The sequence below is a fragment of the Saccopteryx leptura genome, chromosome 1 (assembly GCF_036850995.1).
Source record: "Saccopteryx leptura isolate mSacLep1 chromosome 1, mSacLep1_pri_phased_curated, whole genome shotgun sequence".
NCBI lineage: Eukaryota > Metazoa > Chordata > Mammalia > Chiroptera > Emballonuridae > Saccopteryx > Saccopteryx leptura.
Genome location: NC_089503.1, coordinates 103,954,498 through 103,970,873, shown reverse-complemented (window position 1 = coordinate 103,970,873; position 16,376 = coordinate 103,954,498). Strand labels below are relative to the sequence as shown.

Here is a 16,376-nt window from a genome sequence, read left to right as displayed (position 1 = left end):
TCGTGTTCACTGAAGGTACCCAAAGTCCTAATGTAGGAGTTACCCCGGACCGGCCTGTCCAACAAAACACTCTCTGAGACGGTGGAACCTCCTCTTTCTGCAGCTGTTTAAGAGGATAGCCACCAGGTCCCCGTGCTATTGAGCATTTGAACTGTGGCTAGTGGCACCGAAGAAACAATATTTTAATTTCAGTAAGTTAGACTGAAGCAGCCACACTGAGTCTATACTCCCAAGATCCAGTGTGCCTCTCCCGACCTTTGAAGCCTTCTCTGACTGCCTGTTAGGGATGGCCACTGTGTCGACATCCCATGCAGTAAGGTTCAGAGAGCCCATGGCTGGCTCAGGATCAGCGGTGTCACTCCGTGTGCTTATGTCTGCACACACAGTCCTCTCCAGGTATGCTGCCCCAGCTTACTGAACCAGGTCATGGCAGCACGGTTGTTGCTGTAAGCAGTAAGAGGAGAGGGTAGTTGCCAAACTGGGCTGAGGCACAGAGGGAGGCTCCCGGGAGCTGGGAAGTAGAGAGATAGAAGCTTTGAGGACAGACCAACCTGGGTACAAACCCTGCCGTGCCCCCCGAGTGTGTGACCTCAGTTTGCTGGGACTCTCAGCCTCGTGTGCTTCATTGCACAGCTGTAATGCTTCTCTCACTGACTGGCAGGAACGGCTGAGTCAGCTCCCATGTGGGCCAGGGGAAGGCAGCCGGGAGCACTCCACACATTGCTTTCTGACAGTTTCTCCCAAGTCAAAAGGATTTTTCTCTTGGAAGGGTGCACAGACAAGCCAGCTTCCGGATTCTCTTGGCATCATGCTCATTGTAATGCTGGTCACTGAGGTCAGGCAGGTTCACATTAGATTTGGGCAGAGGGTAGAGACACTGCAGAGCCGAAAAGTGTCAGGCCATACCCATTTAATAAAGCCTCACAACAGCAGACAAGCACACAGGCAGGGGGAACTGCTTCTCAGGCAAACAAACAGCAAAATGGCCCCTCACAGTGGCTGGCTGGCTGGCTGGCTGGCTGGCTGGCTGGCTGGCTGGCTGGCTGGCGGGGGGGGGGGGGGGGGGGGGGGGGCAGGCAACCTGCACTTCCCCAATTCCCCATCTTTCTCGAGTGCAAGCACCCATAGCATTATATAGGCTGTGCACGCATGCCTCTGCCACGTGCTCATGCACTAATCAAGCAAAGTGCTTGCAGCTGGTAACCCAGCCTAACACAGCTGCCCCACAGGCATGGAAGCCGCTGCCTATCTTCCTTGGCTGGTCAATCCAAGGGCAGAAGGGGCAGCCTTCCTGTAGTCCTTGGCGTGTGTGACACAGATACCAAACCAGTGTCAGGCAGCTGTAGGGCAGGGGGAAGCCCCTCTGTGGGTTGTGCCCATTGACTCAGAACTTTGAGGACCATCTGTCAATTGGATTATCCTGAGCCCTAAGAGCCACACAGCGGGGTTAGTGTTAGCAAAGCAAGGTGGCCAGGTCTGCGTCCAGCAGGGGAGGGAGGTGTCCAGGGCTGATGCTGGACCTCACTCTGCTTGCAGATGAGCAACAGCAGTGTAAGGACTCACCTGCACAGGGAGCGGCAGGAGGGTGAACACAGGGTGAGCAAAAGGAGGTTTACAGTTGTTTGACCCAAAAATAATACAATACTTAATAATGATACAAGAATCAACTCTTTACATACAACTTGTGGGGCAGCTGTGTTAGGCTTGCTCGCTGGTTTACTGGCTGCAAGCCCTTTGCCTGATTAGTGTGTGAGCCTGTGGCAGCGCCACATCTGTATAGTCTATACAAGGCTATGGGTGCTTGTGCTCAGGGGGATTGCGGATGCACAGATTGCCTGCCCGTCACTGTGAGGGGCCATTTTGCTGTTCATTTGCCTGAGAGGCAGTTTCCCCTGCCTGTGTGCTTGTCTGCCATTGTGAGACTTTATTAAACAGAATTGTCCAACACTTTCCGGCTCCGCAGTTTCTCTACCGTCTGCTGGAATCCAATGTGGCCCTGACACCGGCATTACACAACTGTAGACCTGCTTTGGTGCACCCTGTGCAGCAGCTGAGGTGGAGGAGGTGGGAGAGGTGGTGGAGGCAGCACAGGAGGGAGGGTTGGAGCTTCAGCTTAGATGGGGAGCAGGGCTGGGGCCAGGTTGGCTTTTTGGGCTCTGTACCACAGAGTAGTATGGACCATGGAGTTTGTCAGCCCCAGGCTTTCCCCACTGTGGGGCAGTTGTGTTAGGCTTGCTTTCGGGGTTACCAGCTGCAAGCACTTTGCTTGATTAGTGCATGAGCACGTGACAGAGGCACGTGTGCGCAGCCTATGTAAGGCTATGGGTGCTTCCCTTGGGCGATGATTCTCCCAGATTGCTCTCCTGCCACCGTGAGGTGTGGTTTTCTTTGCTCCCTTACCCTTACTGTGAATAGCAGATTTTCCTTTGTTTATTAGCTCTTTCACTTTTGTTGTTTATTTGCTCACCTGTCTTTGCGAGCCTCCAATACACGGGTATGTCCCGACACTTTCCGGCTCCGCAGTTCTTCCACCATCTGTCTGAATTCAGTGGGAACTTGCCTGGCCTCGGCCACCAGCATTACACCCGCCCTGGACAAAGCACAGAGCCTGGCCTCCACAGACCATTCTCATGGGGCCGACGGGAGGAGATGATTGGAGTCGGGCCTGTTCAGGAGAACCCATACGGTGTGCATGCTGGAGCTTTGTTTCTACAAAGTCCCCAGCCCCTCCCCATGTCCCAAGTGGTGTCATCTTCCTCCCCTTCCCTGACCCTCATCCTTCCCTTCACCAGCAGCATCTACTCCCAAGGTGCCAAGGGGCTGCCCCCCTCACTCCAGCCTCACACACCTCTCTGGATCTCAGGACAGAAGCCAGGGGTAAAAATGGGGGAAATGCCCTAGCCAGTTGGCTCAGTGATAGCATGTCGGCCCGGCATGTGGAAGTCCCAGGTTTGATTCCCGGCCAGGGCACACAGGAGAAGTGCCCATCTGCTTCTCCACCCTTCCCCCTCTCCTTTCTCTCTATCTCTCCCCTTCCCACAACCAAGGCTCCATTGGAGCAAAGTTGGCCTGGGCATTGAGGACAGTTCCATGGCCTCCACCTCAGGTGCTAGAATGGCTCTGGTTGCAATGGAGCAATGCCCCATATGGGCAGAGCATCACCCCCTGGTGGGCATGCTGGGTGGATCCTGGTTGGGCTCATGTGGGAGTCTGTCTGACTGCCTCCCTGCTTCTCACTTCAGAAAAATACAAAAAAGGAGGGGCAGCTTCCAGTGAGCACAGTGGCCCTGCAGCATTTCTGGTGGACACAGAGCAGCCCAGCCCCACTGGCAGTAAAAGGCCTCTGCAAATGCCAGCTTCAGTGCCGAGTAGCAGAGCTGGGAGGGGAGAGGGAGTGGGAGGGTGACCCTGTTCCCTGACCTCCCAAATCCCAAAAGTCAAAAAAGCCAGGGTGGGTGTCCCACTGAAAGATGGTCTGCTCACTCCCCACCAGCTCCCTACTTCCCTGGGCCCCCCAAACCAGAACCAGGGCATCTGCTTGGCAGGAGCAGACCTCCAGGCACAGGGTCCTTGGACGCTGGCCTCCTGCTGCTGAAACCCACTGCCCTGTCCCCCACCTCTCCCCACATACACTCAAAAAGGCCACTGGACTACTCACAGGCACCAAAGGCATCCTAAAAGTAATCCAGAATGGTTTTTCTACCTCTATTTCTCTTTTCAAAAATCTTCTGACCACACTAGCCTCCTCCAACTTTGCTCCGGGCCGGTCAGGAATGGATGGAGTGGATAACATAAGACAATAGAGTCAGAAGACCTGACTCAAAGGCCAGCCCAGCCACCAGGCAACCACCCTCTGAGAGAGGCTTCTCCCCTGTGGTGGGATCACCTGGACCCACCCTGGGGACTCTGAGGACAGGAGATCCCGTGGGGCAGGGCCCACCACGGCCCCGGGTGGGTGGGAGCTAACACCACAGACACAGCCCGGGTCTTGGGGCTGGAAGGCAGAGAAGCAGTGGGGCACAGGGCTGGGCCATGCTCCCTGGGGCAGGGACGGATGGGCAAGGGTACCAGCAGGTGAGCACACTGGAAATGCCCGCGAGGCAGGCCAGTCTTTACCGTCCCTAGTTGCTGGGAACTGGCTGCCTTGTCCTGAGACCACCAGGGAAGCAGGATCAGCAGGTGCTTCTTTGGGGACCCCCTGACCCACCATTAAGGAAGTCCTCCAAGCAGGCTTCTTGCCCTCACCAATTCCTACCTACCTGTCAGGGCACAGCAAGGCCACCGCATCTACGTCATGTCACCCAGATGCATGGTACCTGGCACTGGGTGGCCGAGCGGGGTCTCCCATCCAGTCAGGGCTCTGCCGGAAGACGTGGAGCTTTTACAGTGAAGTGTGGTTAGCACCCCTCACACTGCAAACCTCGTGAAGGCAGGGACCGTGCCCGCCTTCCTCACCACCTCGCCCAGGGCCGGGCACAGCAGTTGCCCCATGAATAGTCACTATGACAACAGCTGGTAGATGGACGGATGGATGAAGTGAGTTATTCCTGCATGACATGCCTTCCCAATTCCCAGGATGTCCCCCAGCCGCTGCCACCTGGAGGAGCCCACTGGGGAAGAACGAGGCTGGAAGCTCCGACACCTTGTAGTCACGTGCAGACCTCTGAGAGGACATGTGCAAGGTGCCCAGCGGTGCCTGGCCAGAAAGGCTAACTTCTTTAAGGGGTGCTTTTGGGGAGGCTGGAGGGACTCCACCTGCAATAAAGGCAGAGGAGCGATCCTTTGATTAAATGGAATTCTATGAGAAAGACAGGCACAGGGCAAAGCAGAGAGGAGAGGAAGTCAGGGCTGCAGCCTGCCCAGCCTCCAGTTCCCTCCTCCCACCCTGCTGTCAGGGCACGTGGTCAGGGCCTCTCGGGAAAGAGCCAGAACCTGGGGCGGCCCCCCCACCTTGGCATGCCTGGGCCCCACACGCATTCCTTTGCCCTTGAAACACAGGGGTGGGGTGGGGATGAGGGTGGAACCCAGTCTTCCCCCTGCCCACTCTAGCTGTCAATCTGCTGTCTGGCAGAAAGATTTGAAGCATCGTGACAGCAGTAGGCAACTCTCCCCGATCCCGCCTCCCGCCCATGCCTGCCCTATTGCCCTCTTCTCCCTGCTCAGCTGCTCTGAGGGTGCCTTCCTCCCATCTCCCACCTGTCTTCCTCCCTCCTTTCCTTCCTTCTTTCCTTCTTTCCTTCCTTTCTTCCTCCCTTCCTCTACCCCTCCCTTCCTCTTCCCCTCCCTTCCTCTTCCCCTCCCCTCCCCTCCCTCCCTCCCTTCCTTCCTTTCCTTCCTTCTTTCCTCTCTCCCTTCCTTCCTTTCTGTTTTTCTCTCTCCTTTCCTTTGTCATCTCTTTCAGTCCCCACATGTGATAAACCCGTGTGATCTTGTAAGATTTCTAATGATGAGAGGAGCTTTTAAGCTCCCATCCAGGCCAAGATCTTTTTCAGACTGAGGACGTGGTGTGCGTGTGTGCTGTCTGTGTGTGTGTGTGTGTGTGTGTGTGTATGTTGGCTATAGCATGGGGTTCAGCAGCTGAGAGGTCCTGGGGTTTGTAGCCACCTTGGAGATCTGCTGTCTTCCCCAGAAGGTGGCTACTGGGTTACTGATTCCTGAGGGACCAGTGTTGCCCACCTTCTGGAGTTTTCTGAGGACAGGAAACGCTCTTAGAGCTCAGGGCTACATGGAGGTTCAAAGAAAATATCAACGGCCATAATTAAACATTCAGGGCAAGTTCAGTGCTCCAAACTTTGGTGCTAAAAATACTGTATTCAGCATGCAGATTATGCCCTGCCAGCTCCCTGAGCCCGAGCCCGTGGGTGTGCAGCCTTGTTTGTTATCACTGCGGTTACTCCCAAGGTGGTAAGGATATTCCTCCTTCACGAGCTGACTTGTATTTCACTTTTAAAAAGCCAAATCCCTGTTTGTTGGGTAGTTCCCGTGTCATGACCCCAAAAGGCTTGGAGCTGCGACTGGCTCGCAGGTCGAGAGGAGGGAGGACAGGGCCACGTCACTCAGGGCCTCCCTGCCCCTGCATCCCACCCCAAACAGGGTCCTGCTGTGGCACAGAAGACCGGGCGAAGGGCAGACCCAGACACAGCACAGCCAGCACCTCGAAGATACCTTCTCCACGGAGCCATCTCTGCCCTGGTGGGCAGGAGGGCTGAGGGCTGGGCCTGCGGAGGTGCACCTGCATGGAGGGGCAGGTGGGGGTGGGACAGCCCGGCTCCCTCCGCAGGCCCCCACTGCCCTGCTGGGCATGCTTGGGAGTCCCACTGGAAATGCTCTCCCTGCCATCTGGGCTGACAGGTGAGGGTCAGAGCCACCCAAGAACAGGAGTCGAGCACTCAGGGCAGCTTGTTAGGAGAAGACGGGGACGAGGGAAGGACCACCGGGCGGCACACACATCTCTCCAGCCCTCCTGGACCAGCCTCTCTTCTTTCCTCCACAGTCCTGCCCACCTGATGGCGCTGGTCAGGTCACCCTTCTGGGAGGGTCTACGCCTCTCTGACTCTATGCCTAGTCCAGAGACGGGGCTTTGCTACCGCAGCTGCTGCAGAGGACGTAGGTGGCACCGCGCCTTTCCCCACAAGGGGCCGCCCATGTGACTGTTGTCAAAGTTTTATTAGTTTGGAGCATGTGTGATGATGTTACAGAGTCTGGGACTTGACCCCCACCCCAAAGCTGCAGCTTCCCCTTGTCCCTCAGGACAGGGCCAGGCCAGATGGCAGTCAGCAGGCTCTTAGCTGGGAGTCCTCTAAGGCCGAGGCCGTGGAAGAGAAGGGCAAAAGGAGGAGAAAAGAAAAGTGGTTTTTGTGGCAGAGTATGGCGGGGGGAAGTCCCCCAAGACCTCAGGCACCCCAGCCCAGGCCCCCAACAGAGTCACAAGCCACTTTCCCTACCCACCCCCAGACTGGCCGGACAATTGCTACAAGAAGGGGTGCGCCCAAGTCCATCATGACATCATGAGGCGGCAGAGTGGGCTTTGGGTAGGGATTCGCTCCCCGTGGAAACCTCCGGGGCCCACCCCTCATGAGGTGTGGAGCGAGTGGGCCAGCTCAGGACCCACTGTGGTGGGCGGCGGAGGCTCCTGTCAGGCAGCAGAGGGAGCAGCGATGTTTGGCTTGGGTTTCCCTGGGGTCTTACTATGGTCTGGTGTTTACATGGGTCTCCTCAGACTGAAGTTAGCCAGAGCCTCGGTAAGAGCTCTGGCTTTCCTGGTGTGGACCTCATGGGTTATGAGGTATCCGTCCCTTCCTGCTGCCCACTCTAGCACAGACCTGTGCAGACCAGGCTGAGCCCTGACCCTGGCCCCAGCACCCAGAGCCCCAAAGGAAGGTCAAAAGAGGTGGCTGCGTCTTTGGTGCCCAGGAGAAGGGGTCTGGGAGTGGAAGGGGCTCTGTGAGTGCCCCTGAGCCACAGGGTGCCAGCCCAAGGGCTGGCACCATGTCTGGCTCTCTGCTCCCTTAGCAGAGTGAGGGTGTTCAGGCAGTGAGGGGCATGGTGTCCGGCTAACACTGCAGGGCCTGCTCAACAGAGAGAAGTCCACCCACACCCTCCTGGCCACAGCACAGGGACTGGGCCTGGGCCACGGTGCCAGGCTAACACTGCAGGGCCTGCTCAACAGAGAGAAGTCCACCCACACCCCCCTGACCACAGCACAGGGACTGGGCCTGGGCCACGGTGCCAGGGTAACACTGCAGGGCCTGCTCAACAGAGAGAAGTCCACCCACACCCCCCTGACCACAGCACAGGGACTGGGCCTGGGCCACGGTGCCAGGGTAACACTGCAGGGCCTGCTCGACAGAGAGAAGTCCACCCACAGTCTCCTGACCACAGCACAGGGACTGGGCCTGGGCCACGGTGCCAGGCTAACACTGCAGGGCCTGCTCGACAGAGAGAAGTCCACCCACAGCCTCCTGACCACAGCACAGGGACTGGGCCTGGGCCACGGTGCCAGGGTAACACTGCAGGGCCTGCTCGACAGAGAGAAGTCCACCCACAGCCTCCTGACCACAGCACAGGGACTGGGCCTGGGCCACGGTGCCAGGGTAACACTGCAGGGCCTGCTCGACAGAGAGAAGTCCACCCACACCCTCCTGACCACAGCACAGGGACTGGGCCTGGGCCACGGTGCCCGGCTAACACTGCAGGGCCTGCTCGACAGAGAGAAGTCCACCCACACCCCCCTGACCACAGCACAGGGACTGGGCCTGGGCCACGGTGCCAGGGTAACACTGCAGGGCCTGCTCAACAGAGAGAAGTCCACCCACAGTCTCCTGACCACAGCACAGGGACTGGGCCTGGGCCACGGTGCCAGGCTAACACTGCAGGGCCTGCTCGACAGAGAGAAGTCCACCCACAGCCTCCTGACCACAGCACAGGGACTGGGCCTGGGCCACGGTGCCAGGGTAACACTGCAGGGCCTGCTCGACAGAGAGAAGTCCACCCACAGCCTCCTGACCACAGCACAGGGACTGGGCCTGGGCCACGGTGCCCGGCTAACACTGCAGGGCCTGCTCGACAGAGAGAAGTCCACCCACACCCCCCTGACCACAGCACAGGGACTGGGCCTGGGCCACGGTGCCCGGCTAACACTGCAGGGCCTGCTCGACAGAGAGAAGTCCACCCACACCCCCCTGACCACAGCACAGGGACTGGGCCTGGGCCACGGTGCCAGGGTAACACTGCAGGGCCCGCTCGACAGAGAGAAGCCCACCCCACACCCCCCTGACCACAGCACAGGGACTGGGCCTGGGCCACGGTGCCAGGCTAACACTGCAGGGCCTGCTCGACAGAGAGAAGTCCACCCACACCCCCCTGACCACAGCACAGGGACTGGGCCTGGGCCACGGTGCCAGGGTAACACTGCAGGGCCTGCTCGACAGAGAGAAGTCCACCCACAGCCTCCTGACCACAGCACAGGGGACTGGGCCTGGGCCACGGTGCCAGGGTAACACTGCAGGGCCTGCTCGACAGAGAGAAGTCCACCCACAGTCTCCTGACCACAGCACAGGGGACTGGGCCTGGGCCACGGTGCCAGGGTAACACTGCAGGGCCTGCTCGACAGAGAGAAGTCCACCCACACCCCCCTGACCACAGCACAGGGACTGGGCCTGGGCGGCCTGGGCAGCCTGGGCCGGGCGGCGGGCAGCTGGGTCAGCAGTGCAGGATCTTCATGAAGGCCTTGCGGAACTCAATGTTGAAGGTCGTATAGATGATGGGGTTCACGGCGCTGTTGACGTAGCCCAGCCACGTGAAGGCGCTGTACAGGACAGGCGGGATGTCGCAGTCACAGTGAATGTTCAGGATGTGCGTGATGAAGAATGGCAGCCAGCAGATGATGAACACACCTGGAGGAGAGTGCGGCCATCAGGCTGGCCCAGGGCCGGGTGACGGGGGGACTGGGTTGGGAGGGCCCACACTCAGTGGGCACCCGGATTGTGTGCTGGAGTTACAGCCCAGGGCAAGAGACCTGCACTGTCCCCCAAATCGATGTCTGCCCCCAACACTCTGCTGAACTCAGGACCACCCGCTTGGGTGGGACCCTGGGTGTCAAGTTATTGTGTGCACACAATGCTCCACAGGCACTCTGGGGGTCCCTGGGGATGGAGGGGTGCCCAGGAAGGGCAGAACTACAGAACAGAGCCCCTGTGGACTGGAGAAGGGTCCTCTGTTCCTCCTGGCAACATGGCAGCACAGTCAGTGATCACCCAGCTCCTTCGCCTGTTGTGACTGTGAGCCCTCCCGTGCCTGCTCAAATCGCAGGGCTGCCGGGAGGTCAGAGGGTGGCTGTGGAGAGCACACAGAAGACGGGGTCCCATCAGTCCTTCCTGTTCCCAACCACCCCTATTAGCGCAGCCTTGATTCTTGACCGTTATTATCTGGTTTTCCAGGGGCTTTTACTTGAGAACCTTGCCTCACTGACGGGACCTGCTGACAGAGCCATGCTCTCACTTAGGCCAGGCCCTCCATTGCGGCCCTTTTTAAAATTATTACAGCTCTGGCCCCACAGGTCTTGGTTAAGGTCAGGGGAACTGATTTTCTCAATTCTTAGAAAAAGCAGTATTACCAAAGACCATGATGATAACCCCATGTGTGCTGTTTAGCAGTTTATAAAATGCTTTCACTACCACCTGTCATTTGATGACCACAACAACCTTGAGAAGTAATTTAAACCCTGACCAGTTGGCTTAGAGTGTCGGCCTGGCATGTGGATGTCCCAGGTTCGATTCCCCATCAGGGCACACAGGAGAGGCGACCATCTGCTTCTTCATCCCTCCCCCTCCCTCTCTCTCTCTCTTCCCCTCCTACAGCCATGGTTCGAGGATGGCTCCATGGAGCCTCTGCCTCAGGTGCTAAAAATAGCCCAATTGCAAGCATGGCCCACATGGGCAGAGCATCCCCTCCTCTCACTTGGAAAAGAAAAAGAAAGAGAAGTAATTTTATCTACTGATGGGACTAGAGAGAGAAAGTAACTTATCTGGGGTCATGAGATTTAGGGGTCATTATGGTAGATTGATCAAGTTCCCATACTTTATTCATTTATTTTTATTATTATTAAGTGAGAGGTAGGAGGCAGAGAAAAAGACTCCTGCATGAACCTTGACTGGGATCCACCCAGCAAGCCCACTATGGGGCTATGCTCTGCCCATCTGGGGCTGTTGCTCTGTTGCTCAGCAACCGAGCCATTTTAGTGCCCGAGGTGAGGCCGTGGTGTCATCCTTAGCACCCAGGGCCAACTCGCTCAAATTAGCCATGGCTGTGGGAGGAAAGGGAGAGAGAGAGAGAGAAAGAGAGAGAGAGAGAAAGAAAGGGGAGGGGTGGAGAAGCAGATGGTTGCTTCTCCTGTGTGCCCTGACTGGGAATCAAACCTAGGACTTGCACGCACATGGCTATTGCTCTACTGCCGAGCCAACCGGCAAGGGCCAAGTTCCCATACTTTACAGTCAGACTACCTAAGTTTAAATTAAAGTTAAAATGGGTCCTCCTGGGTCAAGTTATAGGACCCCTCTAAACCTCAGGTGTCCCATCTGTAAGCTGAGCATAATTGTAGAACCCACCCAATAGGTACACGAGGAGGTGTGGGCTGGGCTTGAGCAATTAGCAGTCCCATGACCCACCAATCACAGATAGGAAGAGGGCAGCAGGTAACGGGACCTGCAGTGAGGGGTCCATCCCTCAGCCAGGGCAGCAGGGCTGGGCCGGAGCCAGCAGCGCGGCCAGCTCACCGAGGACGATGGCGAGCATCTGGGTGGCTTTCTTCTCCTTCTGCTGAGAGAGCTTCCTGCGGCTCAGCGTCTTCAGCGAGGTCCGGGTCTTGCCGTTGGGCATGGACTGGATCTCAAAGATCTTGGCAATCTTGGGGTGGTCTTTGGCATGCCCGTTCTTCTCGGGTTTGGCGGGGCTGTCGGGAGTGCTGTGGAAGCCATGGTGGGACGGGTCGGGGAGGGTCAGCTGGTGGTGGCTGGGCGGGATGGGGCTGTACCTGGTCCTCTCGGGGGGGCTGGTGCTGGACAGCATCTCCATCTCCAGCTCCTGTGCTCGGCGGGCAGCCTCCTGCATGAGGCGGGGGCTCCGGGTGAAGCCGGGCAGGTGCTCGGGCAGTAGCCACCCAGCCTCAGCTGGCCTCCCCTGGCCCCGCCCAGCTCTTCCCTATCTCCCTCTTCAGTCTTCAGCAAACATCACAGGTCACGCCGCCCAAGATTCAGGGAGGGTGACCACTGGGAGGCAGGAGCTCTCTGGGTACAGGCCCCAGGCCCCACGGCAGTCCTTGCCTGCAGGGTTGTTGGGCTCCCTTCCCAGAGCAATCCTTATGCAGCCTCAGTGACCCCACAGCCACTCTGCAGGGGCTTACTCCCCTGCCCTCCCCTTTTATTAACTAGACAACACTTCTGGAGTGCCAGTTCAGTGCCAGGTGCCAGGTGGGCTGCTCAGCATAGAGTACCACTGATGCTCAGTGCCCGCCTCCAGACACTCATGTTCAAACCGCATTGGGGATGCTCCTGACCTTCCTGTCCCCTGACCTGAAGCAGCCGCAGCAGCACCCACACAGGGCTCCACGTCTCCTGGTGCACGGAGCGAGGTGCCAGGGGAGCCCGTGGGCCCCACAGGCTCCTGCTGGGCTGACCCAGCGGGCCCTGCCGTGGACCCGCCCAGGGCCTACCAGGTTCTTCCTTAGGTCTCTTTGTTCCGGGCGTCAGTGTCTCAGCCTGAGCCGCTGAAATGCAGCCTCGCCCTATGCCCAGGTGGCACACCTGGGGCACCACCTCAGCCCCAATCCAAAGTTCCTGTTTTGGCAGGTGAAGGGTGGGCCTGCTTCCTGAGGACACCTGGCCTGGACTTCATGTGTGGCCTGCCCAGGGAATGGGGCACCTGGTGCTTGGACCCTGGTGCTGGCCGTTGGGCAAAGCCAGGGCCTGCTGTGATTGTGCACCCCTGGGATCTGTGAGAGGCTGCACTTGACACCAGCCCTGTGGCTGCTCAGCTCCCATCCCCTAGCCTGGTCTCCAGCCCCAGAGCCTGCCCCTGGTAAAGATGGCACATGTGGGCAGAGGGCATCGGAGGCATGGATTTCAGAGACACCTAAGACTGGGCTCGGATATGCGCTCCCACCAACTAACTAGTTCGCCTTGGGCGAGTCACCCAACTTCTCTGAGCCTCTGTGTCCTCCTGTGAAAGGACCAGTAAGACTTACCGCCCAGGGTTGCCCTGAGGATTTGGGGAGATAACAGAAACATGGTAAGTGCTCAGTGAATGGTAACAGCCATTCTTACTATTTTTATCATGTTATTAAAGGCCAAGTCCTTTCTCCCAGTTATTTTCTTGTGCTGCAGGGACCTCTTGGTGCCTTGCAGAATTGAGCTCTCTTGCCCCACGCCTGGAGAGTTTGGCCTCAGTTGAGGCAATGGTGGGGGATCCCAGAAAGTGTGTGTCCCCCTGACCAGTGGTGGGGTTTCTGAGAATTGTGGCTGGTGGTTTCCCCTAGGGCAGAAAGACCTGGCTGTGGGGCCTGACCTAAGCACTTACCACTCTCCGCCTGCTCACAGGGAAACTGCCATTAGACTTCATGACAACGGTGCAGAGTTTCATGTCCTCGGGGTGAGCACAGCTGCCCTGTGGAGTGAGCCAGCACACCGGTCATGACGGGGAAGTGGGTGGGGGCAGACACCCAAGGTTGGGTAGTCAAACTGGGCACAGAGGCTCAGAGAGGAGCGGGGAACAGAAGGGAGGGGCCTGAGGAGGCAACCAAGGTAAGGGAGAGGGGCAGCCCTGCAATAAGAAGAGGTGGGCAGGAAGGGGGACAAATGAGCCCTGACTTTTATGGAGCGCCTGCTACCGGTCTGGCACCACGCTAGGCACACTCACATCGTTCTCACACCGAATCCTCAGGAGTACCCTGTGAGGTTGGTGTTATGATTCCTTCCCATTTGACAGATAAGGAAACCGAGACTCAGAGAAGTTACGCAAGTTGCCCAAGGTCACTCAGCAGAACAAGTGGCAGTGCCAGGATTCGGACCTGTTGTGTCTAACCCCAAATTTCCTGTTCCTTCCATGCCCACACAATGTCTTCCTCGGGGAGGGCTGAGCAAAGGAGAGAAGGCACAAGACACGAGGCGGTGGTAGATGAAAGAGGGGCAGAGTAGAGAAGTAGAAAAGAACGGGGAGGAGGAAGGAGGTGTGCAAAGAGGGAAGCACAGGGGTGTGGATGGCCAAGGGGATGGGACAGAGGCATCGGCAGGCGGGACAGAGAGACAGAGGGACCGGAGTGAGGGAGGGAGAAGGAGACACAGAGAAAAAGAGGAGTCCAGGGGGGCGCCAAGCAGAGGAGGATTTAATGGCGGGCACACTGGGTGCGTGCCCTTGGCCCTGACTTCTGAAGGGCCTCACAAAACCCCTGTGGGTTTTTTTTCTAATGTAAGGGGCCCAATATTTTCTTCTGCACTCGGGGCCTCAACCAACCTTAATCTGCCTCTGGTGACAAGGGCTTCTGTGTTCAAAGACCTGGTCCACGCACAGACTCCTCCATCTGGGTTGCTTCTACCACCCTCTGCACCTCCCATCCCTGGAGATTCAAGTCCCTCTATGGAACTGTGCCCTGCTCAGAGCTCCCCCAGCCTGGACCCTTCCTGCTGCGGAGTCCCAGTCCCCACTGAGAACTGGATGAGCCACCTCAGGGATGGCAAGTGGGGACAGTGGAGAGGAGAAGCTTAGACCTTGAGTGGGGTCTTCAGGTTGGCCCTGAATGCCCGGCTGCTGCGCTTGGTGTTGACCCGCTTCCGGCGCCTCCGGAGGACAATGTAGATCTTGATGTAGACCAGCAGGGTGACGATGAAGGGTACATAGAAGGAGACGACGGAGGAGTAGACCACGAAGGCGGGGTTGGCAATGATGCACTCGCTCTGTTCTGGAGGAGGGAGAGCCCCAGGTGGCAGGTCAGCAGGCCCAGGGCCACAGCGTCCACCGAGAGAACAAAGGCAAGGATATAGAGCCTATACTAGATGTCTACGGTTGCCTGGAGGTATTAGATACAAATACACGTGCAGTGTACATCACGGCATTAAAAACACAACTCGTGAACCTGACCAGGCAGTGATGCAGTGGGTAGGGCGTCAGCCTGGGGCACTGAGGACCCAGGTTTGAAACCCCAAGGTCGCTGACTTGAGCGCAGGCTCACCAGCTTGAGCATGGGATTATCAACATGATCCCAAGGTCACTGACTTGAGTCCAAAGGTTGGTGGCTTGAGCAAGGGGATCACTGGCTCGTCTGGAGTCCCCCGGTCAAGGCACATATGAGAAAGCAATCAATGAACAACTAAGGTGCCGCAATGAAGAAGTGATGCTTCTCATCTCTCCCTTTCTGTTTCTCTATCCCTGTCTCTCTCTCTCTCATCCTTTCTTGTAAAAAAAAAAAACAACAAAAATGAAACTGAAAAAACAACAGCAAAAAACAACAACAACCGTAAGCAAAAAGCTGAGCTGTGACTGCTTCCCAGTTCCTCCATTACTATCCCCTCCTTATGTCGTCATTAGTTCTGCCATCTACGAGCACACAGCTGGAGCCTGAATGTGTGGGAAAGGTGCCTGGAGAAAAGTATTTTAAGAGAGCAAGCCATTATTTTAGTTTTTCCTGTATACCGGGGGTGAGATCTGCCACCAAACAGGCCACCGGGTCCTGTTTGCTAAACTCACCTGTGTTCCACTGTGTTCCCAAGCTTCCCTCCAGGTCTAGTCGGTGTCTGTCACCCATCTCAGGGACTCTCCACACTGACCCAGGCATCTTTAGACCTATTGCCTCCTATTGCAATCCCCACAGGAGCTAGATTTGGCACCACGCACCTTTAGGACTTCACTGTGTACTATAGTCCTGCAATGGTCTCCAGGGGCGCATCTGCCTGCTTCTGCCACCCTGAAGAGCGTGAGCTGGATGCCAGGCCCACAGGCGGGCCTGGTGCCTCTTCTATCTGAGATGCTCAGAATGCCTCGCGAAGGGCCAGCCACGGAGCACTAGCCTCCTGCTTGTTCCCCCTTCTGCTCCCAGTGGCTGAGGTGTGGCCTGAACTCCCCAGCCCTGGGGCTGCAGCCTCATTACACAGACACCACAGCCAGGGCACCTCCCATGTGTGCATATACACAACACCGTGCACATGCAGTCTGTGTGGCTATCTGACCTGCTTCCACCTAGCAGAGTTGAAAAGGGCCAGACACCCCCCTGAATTATTACCCCCATGCTTCACCCAATTCCACTGTGCCCCAAGCCACTGCTCCTCTCTGGCCCAACCAGGTATAACACGGAGTCAGGCTTAGGCCAGGAGACCCGCCCTGGCCTCAGTCCAGCGTGGCAAACAGGCCCCCATGGACACCACTAGGTGTCTACCATGTCAGTGCCAGGGGCTCAGCCCCCTCAGGGTCCAGCAGAGATCTTGGCAGACAGAGGCACAACTCACCTGTGTTGTTGAGTCCAAAGAGCATCGGGCAGGAGATAGTGAAAGACAGGACCCAGACAATGGCGATCATGACAGTGACCCGGCGCTTGGAGCTGTAGCGGGTGTTGTACAGCATGGGCATGGCCACGGCCGTGTACCTGCAGGCACAGGACAGGGCACCACACTCTGCAACAGGCCCAACCAGAGACTCTACTCTGGGGGACCATTGGCCCACCTCCACGGACCTGCCTGTCTACTCTAAGTAAACCCTCCTTCCTGTCCCCAGCTCAGCAGCGAGGACATCGGGTGCTGCCCGATTAACTGCCTAACGACTAACCGGTCACCATGAATCCTGGACCACATCTTTTGCTGCAGTCACCGGGCGTGGATGCTAGGCCTTGTGGGGAG

At 57.5% G+C, this 16,376-nt stretch overlaps 1 protein-coding gene across 2 annotated transcripts in view; it reads right to left on the bottom strand.

Moving 5' to 3' along the window:
- Positions 1-9,182: 9,182 nt before the first annotated feature.
- The window catches only part of DRD2 (dopamine receptor D2), a 69,780-nt gene continuing 62,586 nt past the window's right edge, over positions 9,183-16,376 (bottom strand). The window contains exons 4-8 of one of the 2 annotated variants that reach the window (XM_066360771.1): positions 15,990-16,126; positions 14,259-14,449; positions 13,072-13,158; positions 11,274-11,601; positions 9,183-9,395 (exon numbers count right to left, since the gene is read on the bottom strand). In XM_066360771.1, the coding sequence (XP_066216868.1) occupies positions 9,202-9,395; positions 11,274-11,601; positions 13,072-13,158; positions 14,259-14,449; positions 15,990-16,126 (937 nt within the window). In that variant the 3' untranslated portion in view covers positions 9,183-9,201. The remainder of the gene's footprint in view (positions 9,396-11,273; positions 11,602-13,071; positions 13,159-14,258; positions 14,450-15,989; positions 16,127-16,376) is intronic. The other variant, XM_066360772.1, reaches the window with a different exon arrangement.